The sequence below is a fragment of the Peromyscus californicus genome, unplaced genomic scaffold (assembly GCF_007827085.1).
Source record: "Peromyscus californicus insignis strain IS unplaced genomic scaffold, ASM782708v3 Scaffold_21__1_contigs__length_65335640, whole genome shotgun sequence".
Classification (NCBI taxonomy): Eukaryota; Metazoa; Chordata; class Mammalia; order Rodentia; family Cricetidae; genus Peromyscus; species Peromyscus californicus.
Genome location: NW_026294514.1, coordinates 56,767,130 through 56,789,140, shown reverse-complemented (window position 1 = coordinate 56,789,140; position 22,011 = coordinate 56,767,130). Strand labels below are relative to the sequence as shown.

At 48.3% G+C, this 22,011-nt stretch overlaps 1 protein-coding gene across 12 annotated transcripts in view; it reads right to left on the bottom strand.

Moving 5' to 3' along the window:
* Positions 1-22,011, bottom strand: part of Hdac4 (histone deacetylase 4) — a 271,390-nt gene that overhangs the window by 101,039 nt on the left and 148,340 nt on the right. For all 12 annotated transcript variants that reach the window (XM_052750393.1, XM_052750403.1, XM_052750392.1 and 9 more), the window contains one exon: positions 10,724-10,965. In XM_052750393.1, coding sequence (XP_052606353.1) covers positions 10,724-10,965 — 242 coding nt within the window. The remainder of the gene's footprint in view (positions 1-10,723; positions 10,966-22,011) is intronic.

The window sequence follows — 22,011 nt, the reverse complement described above, 5'->3', positions numbered from 1 at the left end:
TCTAATCAGAACTTAACCGGTTCACCTTTAAGCCAAAACTCAGTTTTGAACCATACACTCATCCCAAACTTAGCTTATTTGACTCCAACTTTTGAATTTACTAGACACTTAATTTAATAGACATCTTTTCAGTGTAAACCCAATCAGACTTTTCAACAGTAAACAAAAATAAGAGCTTTCTATGCTGAAAGGCCTGATGCTGGGATCAGGTGTTCGTCTACTGCTCCAGCAGGACAGGGAACCTTCTGGGTCTCTAGGAAGTTCCCATTATCCCTAGTGATTATTGACCAGCCAACGAGAAGAGGTTACAGCCAAGCTGAATCTGATAGCACACACTACTAACATCATAATGCTCTTCACAACACTGTTCAAATAACAATGTCTCTGGTCCAGCCTCAACAGAAGCTGAGGCCATGGCCATTTAGGAAGCTGTTTCTTGGACCCCAGGAGTACTATATGGCCCTAATATCCCTAGGGCAGGCATGTCAGGTACCTGTCTGTGAGCCTGTATGTGTGTATCCTACAGCCACATGTGCCCAGGGTGTCCTGATGACCACAGCTGATTTAGGAGGCACACGGACTTTAACATGGGGGAAGGTCCAACAGCAGGTTTCTTCTCCAAGGTATCCTTGTTGTGATGGAACATCTGACGAAAGCAGCTTAAGGAAGTGTTATGTTTTGGTTCAGAGTTGATGTGCTGGATAGTTTTATGTCAACTTGACACAAGCTAAAGTCATCTGAGAGGCAGGAATCTCAAGTAAGAAAATGCCTTCATAAGATCTGGCTATAGGCAAGTTTGTGAGGCCTTTTCTTACATGGTGATTGATAGGGGAAGGCTAGCCCATTGTGGGTGGTGCCATCCCTGAAAGGCTGGTGGTCTATAAGAAGAAATCAGGCTAAGCAAGCCATGAAGAGCAAGCAAATAAGCAGCGCCCCTCCATGGCCTCTGCATCAGCTCCTGCCTTCAGGTTCCTGTCCTACTTGAGTTCCTGCCCTGACTTCCTTCATGATGAACTGTGATGTGGAAGGAGAAGCTGAATAAACCCTTTCCTCCCCAAGTTGCTTTGGTCATGGTGTTTCGCCACAACAATAGTAACCCCAATTAGGACAGCTGGAGAACACACAGTCTATCATGGTGGGGACCAGTCAGGAAGCAGAGAGACGAATGCTGGTGCTCAGTTTACTGTCTCCTTTTCCTTCAGTCCAGGACCCCAGCCTGTGGAACAGTGTTGTCCATATTTAAGGTGTATCTTCCCAATTCTCAATTAATACAATCTAGAATGCCATCACAGACACACCTAGATGTTTGTCTCCTAGGTGATTCTAGGCCCTGTCAAGTTGACAATATTTAAAAAGTTAAGGGTGTTTTTCTGATTAAAACTAATACTAAGGGGCTGGAGAGATGGCTCAGCAACTAAGAGCATGGGTTGCTCTTCCAGAGGACATGAGTTCAATTCGCAGCACCTACATGGCACCCAACTGTCTATAACTCCAGTTCCAGGGCTTATGACACCCTTGCACAGGCATACATGCAGACAAAACACCAATGAACATAAAATAAAAATAAATTATGCGTGCGTGCGTGCGTGTGTGTGTGTGTGTGTGTGTGTGTGTGTACCCCAAACATGGAACTAAGCATAAGTAGATCACCTACAGTTGATCACTTATAGTCCGGGGCATCTAGCTCAGCAATACGGTAAATTTAGACTCAAAACCACCCACAGGCATTGAGCCAACTTCCTCACATTACTGGGCCTCAACAAAAATACTGCATGGTTGGATTTGTATAGCCCTTTAAGCATATCCAGTATTTTCAATAAAAGCTGGTCCCTGACCCATTTTGATGCTTAGAGATGGACTCCTACATCCAACAGCTGGCCTGATGTACTAGACACTGTTCTACAATTGCTAGGCTTATCGCTTGGAATGAGTGAATTTATTAAGTATATAGCAAGCAAAGTAACAGGATAAACAGCAAGTAGCAGACAGACAGAAACAACAGATAGACAACTGTAAAACACCATCAAGCTGGGCATGCACAGCATCAGAGAAGATATCAGGCTTAAATAACTGGGAAAGCCCCACTGAGACAGTCTGCTGGAGTTGCCAACAGAGAATGTCTATGGTGCAGCAAAGTGTCCCTTCCCTTTGGGTGAGGCTTCCCACAAGAACAAACAGTGGTAGATAGATATCATCCAGTTCTGCTCACCACATCTAGCAGAAACCAACTGGGGTGGTTGAGCTGGTCAGCTGGAGCTCCTGATTGAGCTCTCTCGATGGCTAACCTTCCAGCTTCCTGTTCCCACTGCAGGCACTTGTATACTACAAGACAAACAGCGGCCTCCTCCGCAAAAGGTTTACCTCCTAGGTATTCTCAACACAGTGTTTCATGCTCTCTGTCACAGAATGGGGAGTGGGGGTGCCAACCTATCCCCAGACAGGGGTACTTTGAGACCAACATGTTTGGGTCTGAAATGGGGAAAGGAACCCCACTTCCAGGGCCAGCTTTTCAGTGAGCTCAAACAATACACGACAATTTATCAGTAAAATGTACATTGCATGCCCTGTTCCATGTTGGGGGTATAGCTACCTGCCTGCTTCCCAGAATGAAAGCATGCACTGATCTTGCCTTCACAGCACCCTCCTGGCTACAGTACCTTCAATCCTTACCCTCTGGATGCCAGCAGGGCCAGAGGGTTGTCAGTGAACCCAGGATAGTCACACATCTGATGGCCAGAGTCAGCAAAGAGAAGCCAGAGAAAGGCGACTATCACCTCTGATGTGGGCCAGACAGACCCAGTTTGGCTAGACTTCATACTTAACATGTTAACACCAAGGACTTGAGGACGAGATGAGAGCTGTCACCCTGTAGATGGGAGCTACCAGAGACAGGCCAGATAGCAAGGGCAACAGCAGTGTAGCCCCTATGGGCCCAAGTCCACATGCCCCCCTACACACACCACTGTGGGACTCCAGCCAAGCTAAGCAAATGCACACTTTCACTACTGCACACAGACTTTTGCTACAGACGGACTCTGTTCAAGATCATGAGTGGCTGTGATGGTACAGCCTATACCAGCTTCCAAAGCAGCTTGTCCTGAAGCACAGCTGGCCTGTTCCTAAGCTTTCTGCACTGTGAAAGACCCACTGGTCTACCCAGATGTAGACTAACAGTCCCCTTGCCATCTACCCTCATGCTATTTAAAAAACGATAACACTGGAGATAAAACCAGGATAAATCAAGCACACTCTGGAAAAAAGCGTGAAATCCAAGTCTGGGGCAGAGTGTGAGGAAGGAAAGAGAGGAGACAACCAGACTGCTGTGCTGAGTCCCATCTGTCTTGATGGACCTGGACATTTGTTTCCTTAAAGCCACCAAGGCCCAATATGCTGTTCTGCAACTATACTCAAAGATGCTCAAAGAGGCTTTAAGGCAGATCTCATGTACTTTCCTGAGATAAGCACAGGGCAGGCACCATTATTCTCTTTAGCTGAAACATATTAACAGAGCAAAGAAATAAAGTCATCCATGGGCGTGAAGCTGTTGACTGGCAGGATGTGTGTTGTTTGTCCAGGGTTTGTAATGGAGCACTTGGGACTAAAATGTCCCAGGGCTCTCAATAAGAAACCATTTCCATCTCCACTCACTGGACCAACTGGCTCAAATCCAAAGGCAACCTCATTAGAGCACCCTGGAAACAATCTATCCTTCCAGGCATGCCCAGCAGTGAGCAGCACCCCCCCACCCCCTGTGGGTCTGTCATTCACCATCCCCACCCGAACCCAGACCAAGTGTTAAAGACAAGCAGGTGCATCGTCCAGCAGTAAGGTCCAGGAAAGGGAGGTGAGTACCAGCAGTGGAGCCCGTGCCAGGGTTGGAATAGGAGGTATCCCAGGGGCTGAGCTACAGCATCACTAGGGTATAGGGTGTAAAGAACAATGGAGGTGGTCAGGAGGACAGAGATGGCAGGAGCAGTATACAAGAAGATACAAAGACAGAGGAGACTCAAAGCAGCACAGCAGCCTGCATTGTGTGTGTGTGTGTGTGTGTGTGTGTGTGTGTGTGTGTGTGTGTGTGTGTGTGTGTGTGTTTTCTCAGGGAGGCTGTGCACCTCCTAGAGCATAAAGCTCTTCCAAGCCTCTCCCCATCCATCAACAGCCTAACTCCAGCTTTTCCTTCAAGCCCTACCTCAGCAGTCTACTCTCCTGCCTATGATAGCTTTAGATCTGACCCTTCAGGTGCCAGCAGGGTCTAGTCCTCATCATCCTAACACAGAGAAAGCATCAGAAAACCTGGGATAGCCATACAACTGATGGCCAGAGGCAGCAAAGAATGGCCAGTGTTACTGCTTATGTCCTACCATAGTCAAGGTTTTGTGAAGATTACCAACTTCCACTCTTACCTGGAAATACAATGAATCTCACTCTTGTCTGCAGACAACACAACCCAGAGGAGAAAGCAGAGTTAAAGGACATTTGGGAAACATGAAGCCTGATGCTCAGGAGCCTGGAGCTCCTGGCACAAATGAGGCATAGTCAGGATGGCACCAGAGTGGCCATCAGTACCCTTGGGCAAAAGGTGAAGTTGGGCCTGTCACAGAGAACCCCAAGCATGGGGCTGATTTGACCGACTCCTGTGGCCTTAAGGCTGACCAGGTACAGGGACATGACTTCCCGGGTACCAGGCAGGGGCACAGGTTCCTTTCCAATCATGGGCTACTTGGAACAACAGGTAGTTTGAAGACTAATCTTTACTGTCAACTGGATGAGATTTAAAAACACCAAGTAAACAACCCTGGGCGCATCTATGAGATGCTCCAGAAAGATTTAACAGATGAAAGGTCTTCCTTGAATGTGATAGCATCATTCCCTGGGCTGGAGCCCCAGATTAGAGAAGGAAAAAAGGTGGCAGGCATCAGAATTTGTCTCTGGTCCTGACAGATCCCAAATGACAAGCCACCTTGTACTTCTGCCACCATGCCTCTCTGACCATAGACTGAACCCCCTTTTCAACTGTGAGGCAGAATTTAACCCCTCAAGCTGCTGTCTGTCAGGCATCTGGTCACAGCCACAAGGAAAGTGACCACACAGGTATAAAGCAGAACAAACAGCACCTTGCTCTCTAGGGCCACAAAGCCAGAGTCCCTTTCCTCTGGTGCCGACTGCCTGAGTTTGAGTTGTAGTCTCTACCTGTTGGACTATAGAGATCTCGGAGACTGGGGAATGAGAAGGAGCACTTTGATGCTGCTAGGCCGTCAGAGGCAGCAGTCTTGGCCAACAAGAAAGCAGTGGTAACTGCCCACACCTCAAAGCAGGGACTGTCCCACAGTGTCAGGGAGAGCATCATTGATCTTCACAGAATTATGAAAACTTCAGTTAATTCAGGAGAATAATAAAAGGAAACAATTTTTGTTTGCAGGTAACATCAGTAACCCAGAAGACATGAAAACAAAATCAATCCCAGAAAATTCTATCCAGTTATTCTAGATAACGCATAAGAGTGAAATGCAGAGCTCATCTACACACTGGCAGTGAGAGAACAGGAAAAATAAAAATGCAGAAACAGATTTATCTGCAATAAAAACAAAAATACAAACTATCCCAGATTAAACATTTATATGCATTACATGAAAAATAAAAACAACAATTTACTAGGGTAGAAATTCGAGTCAAGTGACTTTTGTTTTTTAGTACCAATTCAATCCTAGGAAGCTATTACCTAACAATCTCAAATAATTCCCAGCATAATTGTGAAGACTTCATGAGAATGGTTGTGAAGTTCATCTGGGAAAGAAACAGGCCAGACAAGAGGGACAAGGTGTGGGGAGGCGGGCAGTCAGACTAACGTCTACGTGGGTATCACTGGAGCTGCATGGTGCCAGCACAAGGATGTAGCAAGCTAGATATAGGACAGACATATAAATATGCACGAGAGGGAACAGAGGTGGCATTTTAAATCTCTTCAGAAAGAACATTTGATTCATGATACGACAAGTGGGTAACTACTCTGTATCGAGTGAGAATGAACAGTGGAGGCTGGAATAATGTCCCTTATTCATAAAGAGCACTCCTACACCTACGTTAAAAGACCAGCAATGCAGCTGAAAAGAGCCGAGAAAATGACAGAAGAAGTGCAGACAGCCACAAGGCAAACAGAGACGCTTGACTACACTGGCAGCCATAGGTGTGCACTGTGCGGGCTAATTTTCTAGTGACTTTACACAGGTTAGAGTCACCTAAGAGGAGGGAACCTCACTCGAAAAATGCCTCCACAAGACTGGGCTTGGGACAGGCCTGCAGTCTATTTTCTTAACAAGTTACTGATGTGGGTGGTGCCATCCCTGGGCTGCTGGTCCTGGGTTCTATAAGAGAGCAGACTGAGCAAAGCCATGGAACAAGCCAGTAAGCAGCTCCCCTCCACGGCCTCTGCATCAGCTCCTGCCTCCAGGTTCCTGTCCTGTCTAAGTTCCTGTCCTGATAGACTACAGATGTGGAAGCATAAGCCAATATAAATAAACTAAGCCTTTTCCTCCCCAACTTGCTTTTTGTTCATAGTGTTTCATCACAGCAAGAGTAACACAAACTAAGACATGCAGGAAACGTGAGAGAGGATAGAGAGGCCAGTGAAGTAAGGACAGGTGGTCTAGGAGTGTCCCTGGTCCTGTCCCTCAGGTGGCTAACATGTTGGAGTGCCGGCCCCACAGCAAGCCCCTGTGCCTACGGGTCTTGTATCATGACAGTGTGGATGCTCTTCTCTGCCCCACAGCAACATGCATGCTCTCTTAATCCTTCAGCTGCCTCCCACCCAGCCTCTCAGGATGCATCTGTGTCTATCCTAGGCTGAGCACTCTGGCAATTTCTGAGGAAGTTCTTTGTCTTGGAAAGCCAGTTTCTGTGCCCCTCATTTTAGACCAGCCATCAGCCCCTGCGGGTACTGGGGTACCCAAATCCGGGTACTGGGGTACTGGATTTACACAGGAAACTCAATAGTCAGACAGGGAGATCCTATGACTGCCAGAAAAACCAACAGCCACACAGGAAAGGTCAGCTAACCCTGTCCTAGGGAATTTAGCTGAACAGCGCATGCATGAAAGTCACAGTAATTAAACATTTAATTCTTTAACCAGGAGGACAGGTGAGGCACACCAGGCTCAGAAGGAGCAGTTCATACATGTGCATTCAGGACGTAGAGAGTGCGTGAGCAATCTTCCCCCAGAGGACAGAACTTCTGTACCAAGTCGTGGTGGAGAACAAGGCCAGCCAGGTGGCTCTGGAGTAGCAGAGGGGCAGGGTCCACTGCTATCTGCTAACCCCACGCTACTTTTCAAGCAGAAACACTAGGAACGTGCGTTTCTTTGGTAGAGAATACTTCCAAATACTAAAAATAGTACTGCAAGCCCACAAGGTGGCTAGTCTAAGCCACTGTCTTGATCTTCCATGCCACCTGGGTCTGAAACAGCTACCACCTTTACAGGGGCAATTCCAGAAATTAATGCTAAGGGAAATGAGCAGAAGAGCAGGGCTTACAGTAGGGATAGGGTGATTCTGAGAATTACAACCCCTGAAAAGACCTTGTTTACCCCAAATTAACAACTGAAGTTCTACTTTAAAAACTACTCCTGTTCCAATTATAAATTCTATTCAAATTCACTGATGATTTAATGACACTAATTAGATTGTGTGTTCAAGAAATCTGTCTGACAAACACCACTGCCAAGTGTTGTTAACAATATGATGGCATGAAGAGAGTTTAAGCCATCAAAACAAAGGACTGCTAATGCAGTGACACAATTATATAGTCTAAAGGCTTTTATGATCTCAGTTTTAATGAAAAATTAAAACACACAAAAAATGTATCCTTCAATTTCTATGATTCTGAGGTCCTGTCTCAACGGCCAGCTCTACAGCCAGGTTCTAAGCCTCCAGCATCTCTCCTAGGGTCTAGAACTGTAGGGTAGAAAGGCATGCTCCTAGGGACTGAGCTGAGCTGACACCAGGCACCTGGTCACCCTGGCTGATGGGACCCTAACTTTATGTTCTTTATGCTTCTTGCTACTTCCATGAAAACGCACATAGGCAGGGAGATTTATTCCTGAGACTCTTACTGTTTGAACCATGGGAACAGCTAATCAACTGACAGGAGGAAAGCACAAAACTACTCTTCACCACACCTGATAGAGCCTCCCACTGCACCCCAGTCCTGTCTTCCTGCCATGTTGCATGCTGCTGACAAGGCTCCTGTGTATAAACAGCTGTGGGGAGGAATGCTCAATGGCAAGGACACCACAGGTAAACTAAAACTCAGCAGAGCTCTTGAGTCTGTCTTTGGCCAGGGTCCACACTGGATCTAAAAGGAAAGCCAGTGCGTGCACAGGTGTGGCTGGTTCTGAGGTAGCCAGGACAGTTAGGCTGTGTCCAGCTGAGGTCTACATCCCTGAACCTGTGTCTCATGCCACAGGGCTCACACTATTGCTTACTCTGAGGACAGAGAGGACTTTTGGCCTGTCCTCATTCTCACCACCCAAATGCCTGGAACTAGCCTATGTATATCCCTGGCAGAGTGCCCCTGTGTTCAGGGCCATCCTTCAGAGAGGAACTTAGGCCCAGAAACCTGACTATAGTACCAGCCTCTGGGACAGGATCTCCAAAGCACAGCAAAAGCTCAAGGTTACAGGACAGACATCCTACAGGCCTGTCCAGAGGTGCAGTGCAGCAGCAAGACCTGGAAGCACAGGGAGGGGAGGGACAGTGAGACGGGGTCATGACGACACTGGGTCAGGAGGCTGCTGCCAGGAGCCCTGAGGGCTGGCCACGCACGACACGAAAAGCTAAGACTTTGGTTTTAAGTTGCCTTTAAGTGACATGTAAGGCTATGGCTTGTGCAGAGACTAAGACAAGCAGCCTGGTGAGGTGGCATTCTGTCAGCTGGCACATCAGGGTCACTGGGTGCCATTACCTGGAATGACTTCTACTGTTTTCCAACTGGCATATGGCCCCTGCCTGAGGCCAGTCTCAAACACCCAGCTCCTGGTCCTGGAAAACACAGCCCCATGGGAAGTGGGCCTGGCCATCCAGAGCAGAGCACTGGGCAACTGTCAGCAAGGCTTTCTTCCCTTGGCCTGATGTTGGCCTCTCCTACCAGGCAGGAAAGGATTGGGAGTGTGAAGAGCCTAGTGCTGATAGAGTCCTTAACTAGCTGCCCCCGCCCCCCAACCCAAGAGAACAGAGCAGCAGCAGGAGCAGCAGCAACAGCCCTACATCCCAGGACATTTAACAGAGCAAACATCAAAATACCAAAGACCCTGGCCAACTTGTAGACAGCTCTCAGAGCCCTGAGTGAGGTTTCCTAGATCCTCTTTTCTTATAAGGCCCAAGCAGGACAATGTCCTCAGCACACACATTCCTGAAAGGGGAACCAGGGTTGCTGCTGGGCCTGCTCACCAGGGCAGGAAGGGCTCCATAATGTGTTATCTGAACCAGGAACAGCCTTGTGCATCCTCCTCAGCAATCCACATCATGACCTACAGACAGAAGTCATTGCCCAGGACCCTCCACGGTTTATGAGACTGCTCTGGTGATGGCAGCACTGCAGAGGTGGTTAGTGCCAATCCAAGCTCAGGGGTCTTAGATGCTGGAGCGCCATCTTGGTCCTATTGGGTGGGCAAGGTGGTTCTGGGAAAGCACTGCTGGGAAGTGAGTAGCCACCATACATCCTCCATTCCAAGCCCAGCTAGGTCTCAGATGAGACTACCCTGACCAACACAGTGTAATCACATGAGACTCAGGGCAGGACCCAGTGGCTGTTCCTGAATCCCTGACCTGCAGAAAACACTGTTGCTGAAACCATGATGTGTTGGGTGATTCTGTTACACAGCTGTGGGCAACTTGTACAACTGGTATGGGAGGCTTTTTGCTTTAATGTGACTACTGCAGATATAGTTTCTACTGGACAGTGTGGCTCAACATGGTTCTTAGTAGAGACATTCCTGGCCTTATAGCCTCACCATATAACATCTACATGCATATTTCTTTCCACTCATTTAATTTAAATTCTGGGATCAGATTGAGGAACTATAGAGAGTAAGCATTAAAAAGGTCTTTGTTAACAGTTTTTTCTTCCTTGCTCTTTTTCTTTTTTTGGGTGGGGGCATTTAATTATGAAAAGTCAATGGGAAAACCTGATGAAAACCACAGTGAACCCTGAGTCCTCTGAGGTATCTGCCACTTTGGGCCATTTTCTTACATGGGTATGCACTTTTAGAAAAAAACTTCTACACCATGAGTTCCTGTGTCCTCTGTAGGAGAAATAAGGCCGAGGACATTTACAGCAATCTTATGGTGAGGGTCACCTGGTTCCTGGATCTTGACACTCTGGGTCCTTCTTGGGGACAGAAGGAATCACGTGCCACCCAGAGGTTATCTGGTTCTCAGGTCTTAGCATTCCATGGATGATCCCAATCCTGAGGACAGAAGGAGCAGGTGTCACCCAGAAGGTACCTGCCTGGTCCATGGGTCTAAGCACCAGATGGGTGCTGGCCATCCTGGGCACAGAAAGAGCAGCTGTCACCTGTCCACACCTCAGCACTAGATGAAATCACACCAACCATGGGGAAGAAGCAGGGGTCACCCAGGGGTAGCTGGTCCACATGTCTCAGCACTCCACAGGTAAACAGACCCTGGAGAGAAGGACAGGTATGACACAGAGCCCAAGGATGCTGCTCACCTTGATATGTTCATGCAGCTGGGCCTCATGCTGCCGGGACAGCTGCTCGTGCTGACGCTGGAACTCAGCAATGAGGATCTGCCGCTGGATCTGCTGCTTCTGCTTCAGTGCTAGAAGCTCCTGCTGCAGCTGCTGCTCCCGCAGTGCGGGTTCCAAGGGCAGAGAGAACTGGTGGTCCAGGCGTAGGTCCATGGGTACTGCTGCAGGGGCCACTTGCAGAGGCAGCGCTGTAGCCACGTCCACTGTGGAGAGAGCACAACATGGGAGAATGGGTCACTGAGGCAGCAAGGCTAGCCCTGGGGTCTGGGTCCTTCTTCCCTGTAAAGCCTAGATGACAACTATCATGGGATGTTGGTGGCTCAAAGGGCATCTGGTGTCCCTTGGCCAATGGCCTGACAGGCTCAAAGCACAAAGCTCAGGGAATCCCGGGGCTCTGTCCTCAAGCACAAAGATCTCAGAGCAGTGGCAGATCTGGCCAGGAGACACACTTGCATGGAGTTCTTACTCCCTACCCTTTGCCAAATTGGAGGGCCCCACTCTCGAGGGACCCTATTGCAAACCTAATGGCCCACCTGACGTCATATTGAAAAGTCAATAAAGGGAAACTACAGTAAAAGGCTCCGCTTAGCCATGCAAGGAGCCAAGTGTCCATACTTGGATGGGCAAACCGCCTGTACTTTGTTTCTGCCCCTTCTCCTAATGAAGCCACTGCAGAGCTATGTATGAGCCTCAAGAACAGTGTGTGCCATAGAAGTGGTCCAGATAGACACTCAAGCGGAGAGCCTGTTGCCATGGTAAAATAAGCACCCTCTTGAAAAACATGTTTACCCAACCGACTGCAGCCAATAAAGTGTGCTCCTGGCGGGCAGCATGAGCGTTCATCAGTGTGGCTTCTGCACTCACACTGTGCCCATGTTCTGCCAAGGAGAGGCCACCATGATTCTGATTTAAAGCAGAAGCTGAGTCAGTCTCAGTTCTTACTAAATTAATTGCAAATTAAAGCAAGAGAAACAATGTGGAGGAAAGGTAAGTTTTCAATTATCAACACAGGGTCAGGGAGATGGATAAGTGATTGAACAAAGGCACCTGCCACCATGCCTGACAACTTGAGTTCAGTCCCCAGCACCCACACAATGGAAGTGCAGAACCAACTCTTGAAAGTTATCCTCTAACTTTTACAAGTGTGCCACAGCATGCATGACCTACCCACCCACCCCCAAATGCACATATGAAGGTACACAAAATTTTTAAACCATAATTAATGATAAAAGAATAAGTGTCCAACTTGATGAAGCAGCCCCTCTCCTGTCACAGGCAGTTATGAGCAGTGTGTCATGCATGGGGCTCCTGTGGAGCTAGAAAGTTCCCAGCACTGTGGAGCGCTTCCATACAGCAGCTGTCAACAGGCAGCTCTGCAGACAGTCACTGGGTTAGGGCAAAGGCTCTGTGGACCCTACCTCCAGAAAGCCCCTCCCCACTGCCCTGGATGCAGGGCTTCATCTGCCCACACACAAGCACTGAGTCCAGGGGAAGGAGGCAAGAACACTGTCCCCTGGAAGGGACTCAAGTTTAGAGGGAAGTTCAAGTGCAACACTAGTGGCAGGTGCCTAACGTCAGCTCCTGGCCCTTATGGACTTCGCCTTGACTAGAGTCCTCTAACAGTGGCTATCCTGTACCCTTGCTTCTTGCTAAATTCTTAGGGCTTTCTACTCACAGATGCAGGATGGTCTTGGACCAAAACCTGCCTGAAGCCCTCTTCCTAGGTTTATAAACCATATTTGACAATCTTGAGCCACAGAGTAAGAAAGGTGCTTGTTTCTATTGGTCCCCTGTAGCCACTCCCACACAGCAACTCCCAAAGCTGGCCTTAGTGGTCAAATGACTGGATCCCTGGTCCCAGGACTCTTCCTTGTCCTTCTAGGGTAAGGCTGGGAAGAGATCTAACAGTCACCAGAACCCTGGTTTTCTGTCTCAAGATACAGCTGCCCTGGAGAGTACAGGATGGGACCAAGGAGGGAGGGGTATAGCCATAATGCAGACCCTTTTGGGTTCCCTGATGAAAACTGCCATCTTCCCATCCCATGTCCCTGCACCACCCTGGCTTGGGACCTGGCCCTGTGGTCACCACTAAATCCTCCAGGGCTAGACTGACAGAGGGGTAGGAGCAGATAGAACCCAAGAAATATCCGAGCCTTGAGACAGCAGCCTGCCCAGCCACAAGAAGACCAAGCAAGTGTAAGGCAACTGGAGATCTTCATGTCCAACAAAACCCCTGCAGACGCCCATGAGCTACCTGTTCCTACCAAGTTCAGTGAAGCTTAGCCAAGACTTCTGCTCCTCCTCATCAGGGAGGCAAGGCTTCGGTTACTTACAGAGATGTTTGCTTTCTGTACCTTGGCTCAAGCTAGGTACACTCTAAGCTTTTTATTTGCTATATGCTTGCACCATGGGCGGGGGTTTTCTCTCTCACACAGGAACAAAGACTGGATTACTTATCTTTCCTTTTTGTCCTTTTTGATCTTTTATTATAAAATGAAACAAGATGGAAAATACAAATAATGCAGGTTTTATAGAACAACATTGTTTCCATGTTTACTCAGTTTCTCTTTTAAGGATAAGACACTGTAGAGGATAAGGAATTAAAGGGGACCACTTCCTGAAGGAGACTCAGGCTGAGCTCCTTCCTCAGGGGCTGGCTGTGCTGTCCGACTGAACGGGAGGTAACTGCAGGTGCTTCTTGCTGGGGTTTTACCTATCCTCCAGTTTGAACTCACAGCCTTTAACCTGTCAATCTCTTGGTTAAATGAGACTGCCGCAAGCTGGTTAGTCTGCCTCTGACTGCCTAGGATAAGTCACATCACCTTTCTTAGTTATACACACATATGGTCCCTGATGGGCTTAGTCTGTGGCCACTTTATTTTAGAATATGAATTGACTAGGAGTGAAAACTAGCCTATAATTAATCAATTATATATTCTTAATGTCTAGTTAAACAGGATAGTTTAGTTTAAATAAAAACACATGAAAAATTAATGAAACCATAACACTGTCTCACAGCTTGTAAACTATCTTTTCCTGTATTACTTCACTTGGCTCTGGGGGAGAGGGCAGGTGTGACTCCTGCTATAATTTTGCTGACATGACCAATGATCTTACATATTAACAAGGTTGTATCAAAAATGCTGGACACAAGAGCATGCTATCTGCCCATTTCTAATTTTCACAGAGGGGTACCATTAGGCATGCCTAGCATCTCTTTAAAAAACCAAATACACAACCTTTAAAAGGACTGCTTTGGTTAACTTCAAGAACATGATAGGCCAATCATTTCTACTAATGTATCCATACACTGGTAACAAGGATGGTGGGGCTGGAGAGGTGACTCAGAGGTTAAACACACTTGCTGCTCTTCTAAAAGACCAAAGTTCAGTTTCCAACACCCATGCTAAGTGGCTCACAACTGCCTATAACTCCAGCTCCAAGGGATCTAATCCCTTCCTCTGGCCTCTGTGGGGCACAGTAGGTACAAAACTGAATGCTTAGGGACTGGCAGGGCAGAGTGTGCAGAGGGCAGCTGGGGATGGGATGCGTAGCTCCAGGCAGTGGCCAGACTGAGCTGCTCAGCAGTTCCACCTCAGTCATAGGGCAGAATGACAGCCAGCTGGGACAATTTCCATAGTAGTTCTTAGGCCCTGAGGCTGGCCTTAGAGCCTGTTACAAGAAAAGCACCTTCACACTTGGTCCAAAGGATACTAATGTGAGTGTGGTAACAAGTGAACCTCTTTCTTCAGAGGTTCTTTCTTCAGAGCCAGCTACACACCACTGATACTCTTCCCATTGCAACACAGGCAGTATAGCTCCTGAGCTGCGGTCAAAGCTGGCCAGCACCCCACCAAGTAATGCAAAGGGGTCCTCGGGGTTCTCCGAATGTGGACAGGGCATACTCTTTGAAGAGGAGCAGGGGAGAGGGGACTCTGAAGGTGCTTACCATGCACTGAACATAGCTTTATCATAACAAACTAAAGCTGAGGACAGTGTAGGGCAGATCGTATTCTTTGTTTTGAATTTTGTTGCTTCTTTGCTCAATATGCTCAATTTACTGATGTTTTAGTTCCTCAGGCACTATTTTTAAAGCTGTAATTGAAGTGTAACCCTGAGTATTTAAGGTGCCCTAAATCTGTAAGCCAGACTGCAAGGTGAGTGGAATGGTACCATGCCCACCACACAGGATGAACAAGTTAAGACTGCTGGACCTCCTCTTCACTCAAGCGTCATCCATGTTTACTGCCCCACAGGTATCTGACCTTTCTGTACAAGTACCATGTATCCCAAAGGTCAGTTTCTGCCCAGATCTAATTTTCCAATTCCTTATTCATGAAATGCATGATGGCCAGCCCCCATTCCCTAACTTCCTGCAGCCCAACAGCTAAAAAGGAAGAAGCCAAGGGCAGGGCTAGTTCCAAGCTCTCCTGTTCTGGGCTCTGTGTGGACTACAGGTCTCTGGGGGGTACCTTCACTGGAGGGTTGAAGAGAGAGGGAGATCTCTCCCACAGTCCAAGCACCACGAAGCCAGCAAGACCCACATGAGAGTCCACTGAGGACCCCCTCCCCCCCTCAAATCCACAGTGGGCCCGGTCTCAACTGTTGGACATGAAGAGCAGGGAGGGTGGTGCTGGGGGCCAGCACTGTCTTCAGTGGAGTCTGCCAGTGAGCTCCAAAAAGCACTTCCTTGTTACACTGAGTGCTGGGAAGGGACCAAAAGACTGCCTGGACCTGCATCGTGAAGTGCCAATCAGAACTCCATTCTTGGCTACAGAAGCTGAGAGGAAGTAGATCAAAGGCCCCTTGTTACCTGCGACTCACATCCCATAACTTAACTACTGTTGTTGTTTCCTCTCAAGTAAGGCCACCTTGGCAGATACAAAATGAGGCCCAGAACCCACACAGGCAAGGAGACTTGGCCAAGGACTCCTGAGAACATGGTCTGCCCATCCCCACAGCCATCATCAGGAGGCCAAGAGGCGTGGCTGTAGCCCTGTTCAAGTGCCAGCTGCAGAGATTGAGGCCATGGTCCCCATTCACTCATGAGAGCATGGCACTGGCAGTTGCGTCAAGAATGACTTGTGCTATTTCTGTATCAAAACCACTGGAAATGCCACAAGTTCCTAACAGAGGCTGCTGGTGCTTTTGACCCAGGGCTCCAGGAGAAGAAAACGAAATCCTCTCTTCTTAAAGAACACAGCATCAAAACAAAACCGCCTGTATTCTCAGGAATATTCTATGGAGGGCTGAAAACCCCTCCATAGGCTGTGCTTTGAAAAGCTTATCAATACAATTGGACCTATGACGTCAGTGAGGACACAAAGACCACATTGAGTGCTCCAAGGAGAAAGGCAGGTCTGCTGGGAGCAAGCCCTCCTACAGGAAAAGCCTCCAGCTCTCCCTCCCAGATCCTGCTTTCCATTACGCGGGTCACTCCTCTTTCCCTGACACCATTTCACACCATCACACAGACACGGAATGAAAGCAGCACTGTTCAGGAAATATACCAGAGTCGAGGGTCGCCTCAGTAAAGAATAACTCATTCAGCTCCAGGGAAAAATAATAGATATTTCAACTATGTAACCATGACTTCCTCTCACTGACATTTGCCTGTATGAGGGTGGGGGGAGAGTCAGGGTGGGAGAAGGGAGGGTGAGGACACTGGCGTGTCATCCACACCCAAGGGCACAGTCATCAAGTAAAAGACAAAAAGGAACACAGGTAACGAGCCACCTCAGCACAGAGTCTCTCTCACTGAGTCCCTGGGAACCCCATGAACCTACCCTCTTGCTTCTCTGTGGCACAGGCAATTCTGAAAGTATAGTCTCTCTCTGGTCAGAATAAAGGCAGTGGGCCTCAGTGAGATACAATGACACATGAAAGGCTAAGCTTGAAGAGTTCTTTGGAGCCCAATCGTCTAGGACAAATGACTAGAGCCTATCTGGGGCAAGTATATGAGTGACGCCAAGAAGCAAGGACTGCCCAGCACTGTGTCTGGTGGGGACTCAGGAAGACTTCCCATGATCCAGGAAGCAAGTTGCACAGCACTGCTCTTCTCCCTGTACCACGGCCACTCTAGGACTCAGGTGCAGCTGAGCAGCCTCTGGGGAAGGCCCTCAGAGGAAGCAGTGTCCTCAGGTAACTGAGGTGGCAGGGCAAAGAGTAGGTGGAATGATGTGGTTCAAAATAGGTCTACACAGACTCAGCTCGGTCTGAGTACCCAGTCCTTAAGAGAGCAGCAGCAGCAGGCCAGCCACAGCAGGCCAGCCACAGAAACGCCTGTCTTTAAAGGTCCACTTGCTCCCATGTGGCCAGGCATCCTGGGCTCCTGCACAACTTCCTACCAAGATTTGTCTTCCCCATCATTTCCAAATCCTACGGTATTCTCCCATCACTTCTGTTACACTTCTTGCTCTTGGTTTCTTCTCATTCTGCAGGAACTCAGACCCAACCTGACTTTGAAGAGGAGGTTCCAGAGGTGCTCCCACATGTGTGACAATGTGCCTGAGGTCTCTTCCTTTGGCTATGGACAGCACTCCAGATTGAAAACCATCCCTTCAGAAATGTGACAACAATGATGAGCCATGTCTTCTTACTGTTCAATCTGCCACTAAGAACAGGAAACCATCTTATCTGGACCCTGAGTTGTGACTTTTTTTCCCCTGATGTACTGAGACCACCTACTTGGGCTCCCTGTTCTCAAGCTCTATATCCTGTGCAAAGACCTCCCTGGTCCTTCAGTGCTCAGTGCTGCTCTCCAGCTGAGGGACATTTCCCATGGGTAATTTCAGGGTCACTCTGGGTCAGTTCATCAAAACCACCTATTTTCTGGATCTTCACAGGCATAGTAACGAGTCACCTGAAACCCCTACTTCTCTTTTCCATTTACTCCAAGCTTCCTCTTATTTCCTTATACCTAATGGGATCTCTTTAAATGTATATCCCCACCTTTTGAAGGTTTTCATTATTTCCACTACTACACCTTCGATAAACCACATAGCCACATTTAAAGAACAATCGCTCCCGGGCGTTTATGCTGCCCAGTCCCACAGCGTTTGGGGGCATGGAACAGCCCAGGTAAATCATGGGAGTGTCCTTTTCTCAGCAGTCCCCTGCTTCCCAGTCTGGCCTGGGTCACCTGTCTCAGGTGAGAGAGAACTGAGTGGATTCTCACACTGAGCTTCTCAGAGGGCATCAGCTAAAGAGCCCTAATTTGTTGCTATGGCCTCTGCTCCAAGGCTAGAGAGGACCGTTCCTATTTCAGCCCTGGAGAACAAAGGCTGAGCCTTGGAAGCCTCTGACCTGGGTCAGAGTGACCTGGGTCCCTGTTCTAGTTAGACATCCAAGTCCTCAACTCAACTGTGTCCCTAGGCAGAGGACCTCTGGTTATAGTCTGTAGCCAACAAACCTTCAGTGGACACCTCAGAAGGGAAGCAGTGCCATCCAGCACAGCAAAGGGTGGGGTTCTGTCTCCACATCACCAGGCTCCTTCATCCCTTTTCCTGGGGGAAAGGCACTCTGTGGCACTATCACTCTGTGCTCTGCAGAGGGATCTGGCTTTGGGTCTGCCAGGTACACAGAGGTTTCCCAAACCTGCTTTCCACATTTCTGGATGTGTCCCTTGTGCCCCTTTCACCCTTGTTGGCTTATGATCCTTCCCTAGAATGTTCATCTTAAGTGTCTGGGGCAATTTCAAAAGCACACAAAGCAAGGCCAGTGAATGGCTTAGTGGGTGGACGTGAAGAGTTGAGTTCCAGCACCAGAACCCACATGGTGGAAGGAGAGAACAGACATGTACAATATCCAAATAAATTAATAAGAATTCCATTGTCATCCTGTTGCCCAAAAATGGGTTTATGCTCTGTTTCAATCAGGACCCAGTAAGGTCAAGCACTACCAGAGAACTGGTATCTCCCAAAGCCACTGTGATACACACGTGTGCGCACACACACACACTCACACCCACACATACCAGCCAGAAACACTGGCTACCTGCCCTACAGCTCTACTGATGACACTTGCCTGGATCAATGAACTCCCGGCCCTGGCTTTCTGTCAACTGTATGTTCTTGGGGCCTGGCAGGTTTGGCTCATTTTCCAGCAAGAGCCGCAGAGCCTGGTGACAGGCGACTGGGACAGCCCAGGTGGGTGTTAGCACTAACCACGCCTGCTGCCAATAGCACTCTTCTGGTTCTACAGCTGCTTCTTCATGTGCTTGATGGGTTTTTTACGATAAAAAAAAAAAAAAAAAAGGCAGGACAAGTGCTTAACTCCCCTCCCCCCGTTTTTTGGCCAAGTTTTAAAAATGATGAGTGGTCTCGCAGTATGGGTAGTGTGTTTTACAATGTCTTATGTCCTAATGACCTGGGTCTCTCTTAGCTGCAGATCTCAGATACTCAAACAGTACTGTCCTCAGCCACAGGGAATCTTGGGGCTGGTCCAAGTTCTAAAACACAAAGGTTTCAGAATAGCTCTGGTCTGATGGGACATGATGGCCTGTTCTGGCTCTTCTTACAACTGTCTTGGCCTTGACATGGGTCACATGTTTAGCAACTAGACTCTGGCTATTAGGGTGAGTGCTATTATGCGTTGGGACTTAGGACATGTTATGTTCTTACTGTCACTCTTGTACATCTCTAAAGCGAATGAAATTACACACGTGTTTCAACCTCCATCTTGCCTTGGAACTTCAGAGCACAAAACTTATTAAAACTATCACTCACAAGGACTGAAAAGCTCTATCTAGATGCCACTCAAAATTCTGATTTATCTGCAATAACTTCTCTCCCAAAGATGTCTGAAATGGAATTACAATTATTTAATGTGCACATGAGTATGCAGGTGCAAATATATGCAGGAGGTATGGTGGAAATGTCACAAGCACTTTCCAGGACAAACATCCACGAATGTTTTGTAGGGAGCAGCCACAACACATAACACTGCCTGGGCCTCACAGGCAAGGAGGCCTTCTGTACCATCTTTCTTTGCCTCGTTGCAATGCTTGTATGTAATGCTAAGAAATCCTGTTAACAATTCACCAGGAGAGAAAACATGCTGGAAAAAGAAAATGAGGATACAAACAGGGGATGCTTTGTATTGCTTTCTTTTCAGCTGAAACCAAAATGTAAAGAAAGGTATTTGTGGGTGTGTATATGGAAAGGTTTTCCATTTGGCACTGGGCAGGAGAGACACATTTAGCTTATGCTAAATGTAATCTCTAAGCTGAGTCTTCCATGAACAGTTCTGGAAGTCAGTAAGAGGTGGCATACTTTTCTAGGCACTGATTCACCTCACATTTCTGTATTCTGTAATGAAAGATAAACTATTGTCTCCAATCCTACGAGAAACACTGCTCCACGCCGGAAACAGGAAAGCTTTACAGGCAGCCCCCCCTTTCCTTCCCGGTATCTTAGTCCATACCATGCCCTGCCTGTAGGCTGGCCTGTTGGAAGCCATATGTATGTATATACTGACTTCTTTCATGTGCATAAGGATTCCACAAGAGTCAGTGCAACTGTGTCCTATCAGAGAAATGTAACACACGTTGCTGAGGTAAGTTGCTCATTGGCCCACAGCTAGTCAGCACCAAGCCCAGAAAAGGCCCCAGTATGCACAACTGGCATCAGGAATCCTGAGGAAAATGTACAGCCCAGGGATAGCTAGGACTCATAGCCCAGTCAGGGCGGCAGTTCTCAGGGTGGGCAGGGTCAGGAACCAAGCCCAGGCCCAGGCCCCATCCCACGGCTGCCAACTAGCCTCAAGGAGCCCCCACTGCACTGACACAATCTGGGTACCCTAGAGCTTGAGAGTCTGTGTTCTGGAACCAACAGTCCACCATTACACAGCTCCCTTTTTAAGCAGAAATGCTCAGAGATGTATGATAAGAACACCAGGGATGAATCCCTCACTAAGGGTTTACCTGACCACTGGCTCCTCCTTTTAGCTGAGACTTGGGTTCTGTTCTTAAGCAAAAGCTGATCCTCAACTACTGCTGGGCTAGAGAGCCTGAAGCCTGAGGACCACAAGGTGCATTCTCTTTCCTCAACAGCTCCTGTGCCCAGGAACAGCCACCTACTTACCCAACCCTAGGAAGAACAGGAACAGCAGGAAAGTCCTGCCCAACCCTACTACAGCCTGGAGGTGGAAAAGAGAATCCTTGAAATGTTATTTTCACTACCAAAAAAAAAAGGCTACAAGGCTACAATTAACACCAGGTGTGTCTCCCTCTGCTGTCTCATTCTCCCCAAGCCAGTGCTCACCTCATATACTTGGACCATTTTCCTAAAGAACACGTTCTTCCAGGCAGAAAAGGCCCAACTAAACCACAGACAAGGGACAGTCTCATCACACTGAGCCAAAACAGCTGTTGCCAAACAAGGTGATCCTCTGTGGTTTGTGCCTTCCGTACTCAGTGGGGTGATCCTCCATGGCCTCCTGCCTCCTGCAGACAACCATATAACACAAGGCCAGAGAGTGGCTATATCCATATCTGGGCGCTGGCTCCTTCTGCCTACTCACAGAGCCTAGAGGCAGGGGACCTACTCTGCAAGATTTCCAGTATAAAACTAAGATACAAGAAGACACGCTGGCACAAAGATGGCAAGGCAGTGACAGGTTATGGGCCCTGGAGCCAGGTTTGAGTTCAAATCTAGGCTCAAGATTCTGAGGACTACACTCAGTCCTATGTCAATCAGAGCAATAATGGACACCTCCTCAGCACCAGGAGCACTAATCTTCTGTGACAAGTGCTGAGCATGGAGCTGGCACTGGTGTGCAGTCTGGCTCCACCCTTGCACCAGAACACACTCTGGGGTAGGCACCATCCATTCTGGAGCAACCAGGAGAGGCAGCATGAGCCTCTTGGTGAACAGTACATGCTAGGCCTGGGTCCTCTTGCTACTTGTTAGCTAGAAAGTGGGTCAAGAAAACATTTCTCCACACAGAGGTGAAGAAGAGGACAAGAGAGAACCTGGCAGCTGGGATATCTGGGAGAGTCTGGGAAGGGCAGAGGGCTATACTGAACTGTTTCTGGTTAGATAAATTCATGAAAGGAAAGCATTCTGACAAGAACAGGGGCAGGGCAAGCCCACACAGCCTGCAGGACAGCCAGCTGCCATCCAGCTAGATCTAGCGGTGCTCATGCAGGTAAGAGGGCTGGAACTGTTCAGCTCACACAGTCCCCGCTGGGGCAACCAGCTCTCCAGGCAGCACAGTGAGCTGTCTGAGAGAAGGCCCAAGACAACATC